The following is a 15,117-nucleotide window of genomic DNA, read 5'->3' on the forward strand; positions in this document are numbered from 1 at the left end:
CATGTACAAGGTAAGCTGCGTCCGTGACCGGAAATGACGTCACACGGGTACGGACTGAAAGTCCTTCCCCGTGTTCGTTTCCACGGCAACAGGACGCAAATGCCGGAGAGATCTCAAGCCTGGATCTACGGCGTCAGACAGGGTACAACCCCAGGACTGGCGTCCGTTACCATGGCAAGGTCTCTCTGTAGCGCATGTCTCAAAACCTCTACTTCATGTCCGCGATCCTGACAAAATGCCTGGGCACGCTGACAAAGGAGGGAGTATGCTGGCTAATAGCCATTGCTGGCAAAATTACACTATAAGTACAGAAATGTGGCGGATGACGCTGGTGTATTAGTGTGCGCTGGTTAGGTGCACAAATCACATAATATAGCAACCATATATTATATGCGATATACATGTGATCACAAAGACTGGCAGCCATGAATAGATATCAAGAAAAGAAAAGGAGAAACAAAAATAAAAAAGAGAGAAAAAGACATATGAAAAATGCACAAACATCATAAATCTAGAGAAAACAATTGAGGGAATATTCCTCATTAAGTCCATCAGGGGATATACAGCCAAGTTGGCGTATCCAGAAGCTTTCTCTTCTTAGCAATAAATTTCCACGATCTCCCCCTCTTCTCAACGGGGGTACATGATCCACAGGCATAAAATGGAAGTCCTTCATAGTATGTTTGGAAAGATGGAAATGCTTTGCAACAGGTGGAGTCGTCGCATCGATGGTGGTTATAGCTTTTTTCAAAGAGGATCGATGCATCGCAATACGTTCCTTCAGAGTCCTTATCGTTTTACCGATATATACCAGATTGCATGTGCAAATAATCGCATACACCACAAAACGACTATCACAGGTGAGATGATGACGAATGGGGTATGGGGTTGAGGTTCTAGGATCAACAAAAACATCAGAAGTTAGTAAAAATTGGCAGTTGACACATTTGCCACATTTAAAGCTCCCATTTTTGGGAACCAGCCATTTTGTCATTTTTACAGGTGCCAGATCAGATTTGGCAATTAGGTCTTTCACGTTTCTACTTTTCTTGTAGCAAAACATTGGATAATTCACACAATATTGCCCTATTACAGAGTCTGCCTGTAAAATGTGCCAATGATTCATAACTACATCACGTATTCTTTTGGAAGCTATAGAATACGTGCTGATAAAGGTCAACCTATCTGGTTGGTCCAATCTGGTCTTAGAAGAAAGAGCCTGTTCTTGCGAGATCTCCTCACAATGACTAATGGCTTCACTAATCTCATCCCTGGAATAACCCCTCTCCTCAAACCTTTTCCCCATCTCTATCAAAGAAGGAGATACATCTTTGTCATCTGACGTTATACGTCTCACTCTGAGTAGTTGGGACAGCGGCAAACCACGCTTGAGAGGGCGTGGATGGAAACTGTCAGCCATAAGTAACATATTTTTATCAGTTGGCTTGCGATACACGCAAGTGGTAATGCAACCATCACGAAGGGTAATTCCAACATCGAGGAAACTGATGTACATCTCACTAAATGCCAATGTGAAACGGATGGAAGTGGGCAGGTCATTCAAGAAATCAACAAACTCAGTCAGAAGCTTGGGTTCACCAGTCCACACCATGAATAGGTCATCAATGTAACGAACGTAAAAAAAATACAAATGAAGAATAAATGGGATGTGACATAATATGTTGGTTCTCATACATATGCATAAACAGGTTGGCATAGGCCGGGGCCATATTGGACCCCATGGCCGTGCCCTGTCGCTGTAAATAAAAAATTTTTTCAAAAAGAAAATAATTTTTTGTAAGTACAATCTCCATAAGCAATAATAAAAAATTCACATTGGGACCTTCATAGTGTGGACTGGCAGAAACCAAGCTCCTGACTGCATCCAGTCCATCCTTATGTATAATGTTGGTGTATAAACTAGAAACATCTAGAGTCACTAAAAGAGAGTCAACTGGAAGTTTGCCTAACTGTTTTAACTTATGTATAAAGTCAGTGGTGTCACGTAGGTAATAGGTGGTATTCTGCACCACGGGTTGGAGCCAAAAGTCGATATATTGGGAAATGGGCTGGCACAGGGATCCACAGGTCGACACAATAGGTCGACCTGGTGGATTGACCAAGGTTTTGTGCACCTTGGGCAACACATAGAGAATCGGGGTACGTGGATGGGTTTGCGTAAGGAAATAAACAGTGGGCTCATCTAGCCACTCATTGATGAGCCCCATCTGTATAACAGAATCGATTTCCTTTTTATAGGCATATGTTGGATCATATGTCAACCTTTTATAACATACTTCATCGGCAAGCTGCCGAAGTACTTCAGAGATATAATCTGATCTATTAAGTATCACCACCCCGCCCCCCTTATCAGCGGGGCGAATGGTGATACTGGTGTTGGCTCCAAGATTTTTAAGTGCCATATTTTGCTCCTTAGAAAGATTGGAATAAGATAGCTTTTGTTTACTCATAAAGTCTAGGGTGTCACGCTTAACAAGATTGATAAAGGTCTCAATAGAACGATTTTGACAGGGAGGATCAAAGGTGCTTTTAGTTTTAAAGGGATGGGGTTTTTTGGGAGGCGTAGGATTTTTTACAAAAAAATCTTTTAGTCTCAAGGAGCGATGAAATCTATACAGTTCAACTTCAAAATCAAAGGGGCGTTGTTTAAAAGTTTTTACATAACTGAGGCCCTTACCCAATACCTCCAATTCATATCTGTCAGGTGTATAATCTGACAGATTGAATATTACGGTTTCATTTTGTTTCTGCGTCCTTGTTGCCTCCTGTCTCTTCCTCCTCCCAGATCCACCCCTTCTGCAAGGTCTCCTCCCTGTGTTTTGTATTTTGATCGCGTCAGACTGCCTTTGGGAAAAACCCGCTGTGAGGGTTGGTCAGAGTCGCTAGCCGATGTATGAGTGTCAACATCTGAAAAACCCTTATCTGTCCGTCCTACCCGTCTTCTACGAGCTCTAAAATTTTCTCTCCAATTAGTTTTGGATTCATTGCCCTGTAACCAGCCATACACACGTAAATCCCTATAATCTTCTTTGACAGTTTTATATTTGCTTTTTTTAAAGGCTAACAATTCCAGTCTAAAGGCATCAACGGAATCACCAAGTTTAACTAATAAATCCCCTGATGGGTCACTTTTAAGCAAATCAATGCCAGCATTTTCACATGTAGAGATTTCCTGCTGCAGCAGCTCTAAATCAAGATTAACTCGTTCTATGACTAGCAAAATCAGTTGTAATGAACAGTCATTTAGAATCTGACACCATTGCTGGCAAAAAACCATGTTAGTCCGACCAATAGTTGGCTGATTGCGGATTCTAAAGCCGCGTGGAATCATCTTTTCTTTGTAATACTGCGATAAAGTCAATCCATGCAATGTTAATTCCACTTGTCTTTTTTTCAGCTTTAATAAATCGGAGTAAATCTCAGCAGGGGTGTCTATATCAAAAGCCAAAACCTCAGTGTTGGAAAACAGTATGCGGGCCTCATCTTTACTGTCAAAACGTTTTATCCCACTCAGAGCCTCTGTCAATGCTTTATCCATGCTGTCAGTCATTGCGAAAAAATGTATAACATCCAACTCCAAGAAAAACGAAAAAATAAAAATAAAAAAACAAAGAAGAAAAAATCACAAGAGAGTCCCAGGACAGCAATCCTGTATCTTTAAGAGCAGGTGCAAAACTTGCATAATGAGTTATAATAGAGTCCAGGCAATTCGCACACTTTAGAGAAGCAACTTTAGAGTGCAGGGGCCACATAAAAATAAGTTAGAAAAACGAAGAAGCCAGCACATCCATTCCAACAAGGAAAAAAGTTTTTATGTAATAAAGTGCAAAAAATAGGGGACACATCATGGAGGGTATGGGTCAGTACATGGATACAGTCCAGTCACAATGTTACCACAATCCAGAAAAAAGCATGATGGTCCACTTTCAAGCCACTGATGCCCGACGGCCGTTTCGGTGTGGTCACCGTCGTCAGGAGCATAAATGGCTATCAGTTTGGACGCATATAAATAGCATGGTCAATCAATCAAAATCCAACACACCTGTGTATCCACAGCGCACACCGCACCAATTGCATATCCATTCCGTCTGCCATGTACAAGGTAAGCTGCGTCCGTGACCGGAAATGACGTCACACGGGTACGGACTGAAAGTCCTTCCCCGTGTTCGTTTCCACGGCAACAGGACGCAAATGCCGGAGAGATCTCAAGCCTGGAGTACAACGTACTTATAGTGTAATTTTGCCAGCAATGGCTATTAGCCAGCATACTCCCTCCTTTGTCAGCGTGCCCAGGCATTTTGTCAGGATCCCGGACATGAAGTAGAGGTTTTGAGACATGCGCTACAGAGAGACCTTGCCATGGTAACGGACGCCAGTCCTGGGGTTGTACCCTGTCTGACGCCGTAGATCCAGGCTTGAGATCTCTCCGGCATTTGCGTCCTGTTGCCGTGGAAACGAACACGGGGAAGGACTTTCAGTCCGTATCCGTGTGACGTCATTTCCGGTCACGGACGCAGCTTACCTTGTACATGGCAGACGGAATGGATATGCAATTGGTGCGGTGTGCGCTGTGGATACACAGGTGTGTTGGATTTTGATTGATTGACCATGCTATTTATATGCGTCCAAACTGATAGCCATTTATGCTCCTGACGACGGTGACCACACCGAAACGGCCGTCGGGCATCAGTGGCTTGAAAGTGGACAATCATGCTTTTTTCTGGATTGTGGTAACATTGTGACTGGACTGTATCCATGTACTGACCCATACCCTCCATGATGTGTCCCCTATTTTTTGCACTTTATTACATAAAAACTTTTTTCCTTGTTGGAATGGATGTGCTGGCTTCTTCGTTTTTCTAACTTATTTTTATGTGGCCCCTGCACTCTAAAGTTGCTTCTCTAAAGTGTGCGAATTGCCTGGACTCTATTATAACTTATTATGCAAGTTTTGCACCTGCTCTTAAAGATACAGGATTGCTGTCCTGGGACTCTCTTGTGATTTTTTCTTCTTTGTTTTTTTATTTTTATTTTTTCGTTTTTCTTGGAGTTGGATGTTATACATTTTTTCGCAATGACTGACAGCATGGATAAAGCATTGACAGAGGCTCTGAGTGGGATAAAACGTTTTGACAGTAAAGATGAGGCCCGCATACTGTTTTCCAACACTGAGGTTTTGGCTTTTGATATAGACACCCCTGCTGAGATTTACTCCGATTTATTAAAGCTGAAAAAAAGACAAGTGGAATTAACATTGCATGGATTGACTTTATCGCAGTATTACAAAGAAAAGATGATTCCACGCGGCTTTAGAATCCGCAATCAGCCAACTATTGGTCGGACTAACATGGTTTTTTGCCAGCAATGGTGTCAGATTCTAAATGACTGTTCATTACAACTGATTTTGCTAGTCATAGAACGAGTTAATCTTGATTTAGAGCTGCTGCAGCAGGAAATCTCTACATGTGAAAATGCTGGCATTGATTTGCTTAAAAGTGACCCATCAGGGGATTTATTAGTTAAACTTGGTGATTCCGTTGATGCCTTTAGACTGGAATTGTTAGCCTTTAAAAAAAGCAAATATAAAACTGTCAAAGAAGATTATAGGGATTTACGTGTGTATGGCTGGTTACAGGGCAATGAATCCAAAACTAATTGGAGAGAAAATTTTAGAGCTCGTAGAAGACGGGTAGGACGGACAGATAAGGGTTTTTCAGATGTTGACACTCATACATCGGCTAGCGACTCTGACCAACCCTCACAGCGGGTTTTTCCCAAAGGCAGTCTGACGCGATCAAAATACAAAACACAGGGAGGAGACCTTGCAGAAGGGGTGGATCTGGGAGGAGGAAGAGACAGGAGGCAACAAGGACGCAGAAACAAAATGAAACCGTAATATTCAATCTGTCAGATTATACACCTGACAGATATGAATTGGAGGTATTGGGTAAGGGCCTCAGTTATGTAAAAACTTTTAAACAACGCCCCTTTGATTTTGAAGTTGAACTGTATAGATTTCATCGCTCCTTGAGACTAAAAGATTTTTTTGTAAAAAATCCTACGCCTCCCAAAAAACCCCATCCCTTTAAAACTAAAAGCACCTTTAATCCTCCCTGTCAAAATCGTTCTATTGAGACCTTTATCAATCTTGTTAAGCGTGACACCCTAGACTTTATGAGTAAACAAAAGCTATCTTATTCCAATCTTTCTAAGGAGCAAAATATGGCACTTAAAAATCTTGGAGCCAACACCAGTATCACCATTCGCCCCGCTGATAAGGGGGGCGGGGTGGTGATACTTAATAGATCAGATTATATCTCTGAAGTACTTCGGCAGCTTGCCGATGAAGTATGTTATAAAAGGTTGACATATGATCCAACATATGCCTATAAAAAGGAAATCGATTCTGTTATACAGATGGGGCTCATCAATGAGTGGCTAGATGAGCCCACTGTTTATTTCCTTACGCAAACCCATCCACGTACCCCGATTCTCTATGTGTTGCCCAAGGTGCACAAAACCTTGGTCAATCCACCAGGTCGACCTATTGTGTCGACCTGTGGATCCCTGTGCCAGCCCATTTCCCAATATATCGACTTTTGGCTCCAACCCGTGGTGCAGAATACCACCTATTACCTACGTGACACCACTGACTTTATACATAAGTTAAAACAGTTAGGCAAACTTCCAGTTGACTCTCTTTTAGTGACTCTAGATGTTTCTAGTTTATACACCAACATTATACATAAGGATGGACTGGATGCAGTCAGGAGCTTGGTTTCTGCCAGTCCACACTATGAAGGTCCCAATGTGAATTTTTTATTATTGCTTATGGAGATTGTACTTACAAAAAATTATTTTCTTTTTGAAAAATTTTTTTATTTACAGCGACAGGGCACGGCCATGGGGTCCAATATGGCCCCGGCCTATGCCAACCTGTTTATGCATATGTATGAGAACCAACATATTATGTCACATCCCATTTATTCTTCATTTGTATTTTTTTACGTTCGTTACATTGATGACCTATTCATGGTGTGGACTGGTGGACCCAAGCTTCTGACTGAGTTTGTTGATTTCTTGAATGACCTGCCCACTTCCATCCGTTTCACATTGGCATTTAGTGAGATGTACATCAGTTTCCTCGATGTTGGAATTACCCTTCGTGATGGTTGCATTACCACTTGCGTGTATCGCAAGCCAACTGATAAAAATATGTTACTTATGGCTGACAGTTTCCATCCACGCCCTCTCAAGCGTGGTTTGCCGCTGTCCCAACTACTCAGAGTGAGACGTATAACGTCAGATGACAAAGATGTATCTCCTTCTTTGATAGAGATGGGGAAAAGGTTTGAGGAGAGGGGTTATTCCAGGGATGAGATTAGTGAAGCCATTAGTCATTGTGAGGAGATCTCGCAAGAACAGGCTCTTTCTTCTAAGACCAGATTGGACCAACCAGATAGGTTGACCTTTATCAGCACGTATTCTATAGCTTCCAAAAGAATACGTGATGTAGTTATGAATCATTGGCACATTTTACAGGCAGACTCTGTAATAGGGCAATATTGTGTGAATTATCCAATGTTTTGCTACAAGAAAAGTAGAAACGTGAAAGACCTAATTGCCAAATCTGATCTGGCACCTGTAAAAATGACAAAATGGCTGGTTCCCAAAAATGGGAGCTTTAAATGTGGCAAATGTGTCAACTGCCAATTTTTACTAACTTCTGATGTTTTTGTTGATCCTAGAACCTCAACCCCATACCCCATTCGTCATCATCTCACCTGTGATAGTCGTTTTGTGGTGTATGCGATTATTTGCACATGCAATCTGGTATATATCGGTAAAACGATAAGGACTCTGAAGGAACGTATTGCGATGCATCGATCCTCTTTGAAAAAAGCTATAACCACCATCGATGCGACGACTCCACCTGTTGCAAAGCATTTCCATCTTTCCAAACATACTATGAAGGACTTCCATTTTATGCCTGTGGATCATGTACCCCCGTTGAGAAGAGGGGGAGATCGTGGAAATTTATTGCTAAGAAGAGAAAGCTTCTGGATACGCCAACTTGGCTGTATATCCCCTGATGGACTTAATGAGGAATATTCCCTCAATTGTTTTCTCTAGATTTATGATGTTTGTGCATTTTTCATATGTCTTTTTCTCTCTTTTTTATTTTTGTTTCTCCTTTTCTTTTCTTGATATCTATTCATGGCTGCCAGTCTTTGTGATCACATGTATATCGCATATAATATATGGTTGCTATATTATGTGATTTGTGCACCTAACCAGCGCACACTAATACACCAGCGTCATCCGCCACATTTCTGTACTTATAGTGTAATTTTGCCAGCAATGGCTATTAGCCAGCATACTCCCTCCTTTGTCAGCGTGCCCAGGCATTTTGTCAGGATCGCGGACATGAAGTAGAGGTTTTGAGACATGCGCTACAGAGAGACCTTGCCATGGTAACGGACGCCAGTCCTGGGGTTGTACCCTGTCTGACGCCGTAGATCCAGGCTTGAGATCTCTCCGGCATTTGCGTCCTGTTGCCGTGGAAACGAACACGGGGAAGGACTTTCAGTCCGTACCCGTGTGACGTCATTTCCGGTCACGGACGCAGCTTACCTTGTACATGGCAGACGGAATGGATATGCAATTGGTGCGGTGTGCGCTGTGGATACACAGGTGTGTTGGATTTTGATTGATTGACCATGCTATTTATATGCGTCCAAACTGATAGCCATTTATGCTCCTGACGACGGTGACCACACCGAAACGGCCGTCGGGCATCAGTGGCTTGAAAGTGGACAATCATGCTTTTTTCTGGATTGTGGTAACATTGTGACTGGACTGTATCCATGTACTGACCCATACCCTCCATGATGTGTCCCCTATTTTTTGCACTTTATTACATAAAAACTTTTTTCCTTGTTGGAATGGATGTGCTGGCTTCTTCGTTTTTCTAACTTATTTTTATGTGGCCCCTGCACTCTAAAGTTGCTTCTCTAAAGTGTGCGAATTGCCTGGACTCTACTATATATATATATATATATATATATATATATATATATATATATATATATATATATATATATATATATATATATATATATATATATATATATATATATATATATATATATATATATATATATATATATATATATATATATATATTATGTTAGCTGGTCCCTTAATTAAATCAGTTATATGTCCATCTTCTAGTGTAGTCTCAATGTGTAGAAAAAAGATCACAAGCCCTGACTTTGTATGTGTATGTATTGTAGATGTGTTTGAGGTGTATTGTATTCGTTATTATGTATGTATTTTAATGATTTGGAAAAATTAAATAAAGACTCAATTAAAAAAAAAAAAAAAAAAAAAAAAATATATATATATATAATATATATATATATATATATATATATATTTTTTTTTTTTATGGTCTCTGATGTTTATATACAGTATGAGAGTTTTATCATGCATGCTAACAATCTTCATTCAGTTTTTGAATGTTCTTAAATTAGTCTCTAGTATAATAGCACTTTTCTACCAAAATTCCGGGTCAAACCCAGGATTTTGTCAGGTCTCACTTTGAGGTCCCTATTTCCACTGTATTCCTAGGTTTTTCCAAAGTAGGGGTTGAGCAGCAGGGATCAATCAGCATGCATTGGCGGTCAGTGGGAGGCGGCTGTGCAATGGGCAATCAGTGGCTATAGATTGCAAAGGTGCTGGCTATCCCAGGAGGTTAGGACACCTGACCCTCACAACTAAGCCAGAGGCTTTCATAGTAGCCTACTGGGGCAAATACTTTTAACCACAGTGTATAAAAATATGACCGATCTCATCTAGGGCAGGATGTATTAACATACCTCGCCGGCCGCCGCGATGCAAGCGCATATGTACTAACATATGCAGTTGGCATCACGGTGCGGTGAAGGAGGCCCCTGTGATACCTGTAATGTGTCATGCCAGGACAGCTCAGCTTGGCTGTCTGCGGTGCCTCCTCCTCCCCCCTGCAGCCGGAAGGACGTCTGGCTGCATTGCTAGGGGGAGGAGGGGTTTTCCTTCCGGGTCCAGGATGTGGCGGGTTTGCGGCGGGCAGGGCATGGAGAGTAACAATATGTAAGAAGTTACAAGTAACCACTATGTTCTGTCTCACTCTCCAGCAACTGGTTGCAAGTTAAGAGGAATGCACTGCTTTAACCAAGTCAGCATGGTTTGAGCGACATTGCTGAAATCTTGCTATGAAAAATGCTCTGTGTATTGGATCATTTGTACAAGTGCAGGGTCAGTAATGTTAAAGTAACTGTATAGCTAAACTAGAGGTATGGGATGAGCTTCAGTATCTAACTGTATTGCAGTGGGCAGGTAATTATTTTGCTTTCTTCTGCTTTTATGACCATGATGTATACATAATTGGAATATTAATGATATCAATGCTTGTTTAGCTATTAATGTGTATTTTGTTCTTTTTTTGTAGGGAATCTGTTGCTGGTTAAAGAGATTTTAGATGAGGATCCTAACCAAGTCAATGCTGTTAATGCAGATGGAGCATCTCCATTAATGATAGCTGCAGTTACTGGGAAACTAGAACTAGTGCGCCTTCTGGTTGATAAGAACATAGATATAAACAAACAGGACAGTGTCCATGCCTGGACAGCTCTAATGCAAGCCACTTATCATGGGTAGGTGCAGTGGTATGTTAATAACTCTTAACAGAGAATATTATTTGCAGTATGTAACATAAATATGTTAATTTTGTTGTGTTAATGCAATGTATTTTAGAAAGGAGTATGACATAGGAAAATGGGTACTTGTTTCCTAGCACGGCGCCCATGATATTTAGTCGGATGGCATTGTATGCATTGTATCGCATCACATGCCATATGCCAACATGCGATTTTCAATTGTATAAGCACCCTAATGGGTTTTTTCAATGGTAAATGGCCCCCCTATACGATGTTTAATTGTATAAGCACAATGTTAAATGCACCCCCACGCCACCCCCCATATCAACGCCAACCCGGAACGTGGTGAGCGGCGGCAGTACGTGTCCTTCGACCTTTTCATACCCCCACTATCCACGTCGGCATGGAGTTGACTTTATATAGTGTGGCGAGCGCAGCGAGCCACCGAGCCCAAAGCGTGGCGAGCAGAAGCGTATTACTTTACATGTATTCCACGGGGCTCGCCATGCTTCGGGCTCCGTGGCTCGCTGCGACCGCCACACTATGTAAAATCATTTCCACGCCGGCATGGATAGTGGGGGTATGAAAAGGTCGGAGGACGCGTACCGCCACCCCTCGCGGGCTCGCCACGCTTCGGGTTGGCGTTGATAGTGGGGGTGGTGTGGGGGTGCTTTTAACATTGTAAGCACCCTAATTCGGGGCTTATACAATTAATAATCTTATAGGGGGCACATTTAACATTGAAAACACCCATTAGGGTGCTTATACAATTTTAAATCGTATACCATTGAATATGGCATACAATGGCATACAATGCGATGGTATGCGATTTAAAAATTGTATAACATTGGCTGCCATCGCGTAACATCGCATACCATCGTATGGCTTATGGTGTGCGATGCGATGGGTGCCATGCTAGGAAACAAGTACCGGAAAACAAACCAATGTAGTATAACCAAGCGCAGTGCACTAATTATAGTCCCAGCGGCCGTTTATAAGGGATACTCAACCCTTAAATTGAACCAGAAAAATAAAGTATCCTGATAAAAATATATACCGGTATTTATTTTTCTTAAGCAAAATCTTAATTCACAATACCACCGGCCGGTGAGACAATATCATATACTTTATACACAATCAATAAAATTTATGTAGCATAAAATCATAAGCTTAAAAATCTATCTATTTCATAGACTACAGCATGCATAGCTTTATGAATTGGCTATTTATATGCGCCCAGTCGGGCTTTGGCAGTAAACAAGAGGCTTGGTGCTTATAAGTATAGCTGTGTTTAGTGCACTCAATACAGCTGTTATAATTGACCCTGCAATTAGGGAAAAAGCACCCATAGTCACACTGATAAGCAAGGTTAGTACTTTTTAGCTTTTAAGCATGTTAGTCAATCACACATAGGGTTCAGTTGTGCGGGACCCTCAGGTCACTTTGTGACCGTGTCAAATCTGAAAGCGCCCATTCATTCAAAGAATGCTGTAAGATACACAATTGCTTGATACTTATGCTCCGATGTTTAGGATGGGTTATTGTTTGTAATCCACTTGTGGTGAGAATCGCGTGCCTGGAGCGGGTCCCCGGCTGCTGGTCTTACCGATGATGCAGCCTTCTCAAGGAGCCTGCTCCGGCTTCAGTCTCCCAGGCTCTAGTGGTTTGTAGCGACACGCAGTGTAGTGATGACGCGTTTCCCCGCCTCTCTCCTCATCAGTGGCTTTGTCGGATGAAGCCTCTGACAAGGAGAGAGGCGGGGAAACACGTCATCACTTCACTGCCTGTCGCTACAAACCACTCGGGACCAGGAGAATTTTGGATAATGGATTATTCCGTATTTTGGAATATTTTAATATTTCAATGATGTATTTTGAAGTATCTTGCATTTATGCTGTATAAACACATAAAATAAACACAAATATATTTTATTACCACATAAAATACACACAAATATATTTTATTTGTTCAAAAAACAAGGTTTCAAAACATGAAACAAAATTTGTGTACTATCTCAGATATTGAATTTGAATGCCAAGCAATCATTTTCTTGTACATATATAGTGCCAGTTACATATCATGTCCTCAGTAGGGCTGTTACAGATGTCCCCAGTGAGTTTTTAGCTAAACAAATTTTTTTTTCCACTTTCTGGAAAGTATGGTTTTCGGAATAATTCGTATAACGGATATTCGGATACGGGATACTCAACCTGTATATATTTTTATCAGGATACTTGTGTTATAGTCTATTAGCGCCGTTTACATTTTTGTTTATTTTTCGAGTACCGGAAAATGTACCATTGTGAATCTAGTATCCAAATTTACATGGGTAACCATTGAATGCATAGCAACTTTATGTTTTTCGAGTGTTTCCCAAGCTCTGTCATTACATTCCAAGTCTCAGTCATCTATGCTTGAGCACAGATTACTTAATAAGTAAATCAGATGACTTCATATCTGTTACAATTCCATCTCTCCAATGATCAGCTATATGTTACTCCATGATACAAGATGTGTATACAGACAATGTAGATCACACCATTTGTACTTTCAGGACTATGATACTCCAGTTTCCGTTAACAAATGAATTCCCTCCATCCCATCACTGGAGCTCCATTCGACCACCTCCCTCCATTATCTAGATTCTTTTTAGGTTTATGCACCTGTTAATGTTGGGGCCTGCTCTTCACCCCACAGTCGTGAAGTACACGCCACTCTTATGTTGGTTATGCTGATATCCATTTGCTGCTCTTTATACTTATGCCATCTATCGTGCCTTGTATTGTTATTTTTGAAAATGCAATAAACAGAATTTACAAAAAAAAAAATCAGATGACTTAAAAAGTAAATCAATTTGATTTAACCATCTGGACTTGTTTTATCCTTAAAACCTAGCTATTTATATTCTAGCAGAAATTAAATGTATTCTTTTGGCACTTAATCCACTTAAAGAGGATTCTTTAACAATGCATATGCCAAGTCTTGCTGTTAGAATGGGAGGTAATGTTTACTGTTATAAAAGGTGGCATATTATTGTGAATTGCTTCCACACTTTTGTTTTCTATGACCATGAGCTTCCCATGATACCATGTCAAAGGCAGGATTGCTCTTCAGAAAGGAGGTTTAAATTAGAGACAATACATGTTTTATTTATATCCCTATATTCTGCAGGCTTGAAGGAGCGTTATACATTGTTTGAAAACATATTCAACAAGTGTACAACTCACCTTGCTGAGTATAATGTGAGGTTGTCTCATCTGGATTGTTGTTCAATGAAACCTAAATCCTAGGGAATTTTGTATACTTCTGAATATGTTTTATAATTTAGCATTTAATGCTATGGATAATATATAGTATTTTACTAAAGTCTATCCCGTTTCAAACATGTATGTACAATGGGAGCAAGTACACTGCTGTGGAAGAACAAAGAGACCTAATATTTCAGAAGAGGAGGATCCAACCAGTGTGGATGGGGTGGTTAGGTGATGGCCTGATGAGTGGGGGGAGGGGGTGTAGGGACAAGGGGAACAGAAGTAGGAGTGATGAACGGCAATGTATATGATGAGCAGCATTCATAATGGGGGCTGAGCATTGTATGTATAACTAGATTTGCTTATCCATATGTCAGTTGCCACTGAAATTGTCAATATAAACAAATATACATTTGTAGTTAACCTATCTTGAAATAGAAAGTACAGTGACATTTAAATAGGCTATATTTTCTCTAGTTAAAAAGGATGTCAACTTAAAAATTGGATAAACAAGATGTTTTTTTTTCTCTTGTTTAGAAATAAGGAAATTGTGATTTACCTGTTAAGTCAAGGAGCTGATGTTAACCTGCGTGCAAAAAATGGCTATACAGCATTTGACTTAGTAATGCTACTCAATGATCCAGGTTTGGAACTTTATTCTTTAGTAATGCATGCTTTAAAACAATTACTCCATTGTTAGGCCTGTGCTTTTTATTCTATACTGCTTGGCAATCGGACAGTATAGTGCTGTTGTTTGACATGTTACATGAGCCCCTTTCCATTTGAAAAAACGGACTTTGATTAAAAATGGCCAATTTATAGGTGGTGCCTATGTTCTGTACATATACCAAAATATAGCCCACCTCACCCATACATTACTAAATTATTAAATTTTCCCAATTCCTGCACAGCTTTCGAAACAAAAAGGGTGTACTGTGACTTTTCACTCAACGACTTTTGAGGACACCATTAATCCTGACCAAATCCCCAACTCCATTTGCTGAAATGCAGGCCCAAACAAGAAACCTCCATCATGCTTCACGGTTACCTGCAGACTCATTATTTTGCTGCTCTGCAGCCCTTCAGCAGAGAAACTGCCTTCTGTTACAACCAAGTATTTCACATTTTAACTCCTCAGTCCAGAT

At 40.7% G+C, this 15,117-nt stretch overlaps 1 protein-coding gene across 5 annotated transcripts in view; it reads left to right on the plus strand.

The window, feature by feature from the left end:
* Positions 1 to 15,117, plus strand: part of ANKS6 (ankyrin repeat and sterile alpha motif domain containing 6) — a 242,328-nt gene that overhangs the window by 117,380 nt on the left and 109,831 nt on the right. For all 5 annotated transcript variants that reach the window (XR_014474970.1, XM_083188370.1, XM_083188372.1 and 2 more), the window contains 2 exons: positions 10,514 to 10,718; positions 14,510 to 14,616. Coding sequence is in view for 4 of the 5 variants with exons in the window: in XM_083188370.1 (XP_083044496.1) it covers positions 10,514 to 10,718; positions 14,510 to 14,616 (312 nt within the window). In the remaining variant the exon portion in view is untranslated. The remainder of the gene's footprint in view (positions 1 to 10,513; positions 10,719 to 14,509; positions 14,617 to 15,117) is intronic.

The sequence above is a fragment of the Crinia signifera genome, chromosome 5 (assembly GCF_055691185.1).
Source record: "Crinia signifera chromosome 5, ASM5569118v1, whole genome shotgun sequence".
Lineage (NCBI taxonomy): Eukaryota > Metazoa > Chordata > Amphibia > Anura > Myobatrachidae > Crinia > Crinia signifera.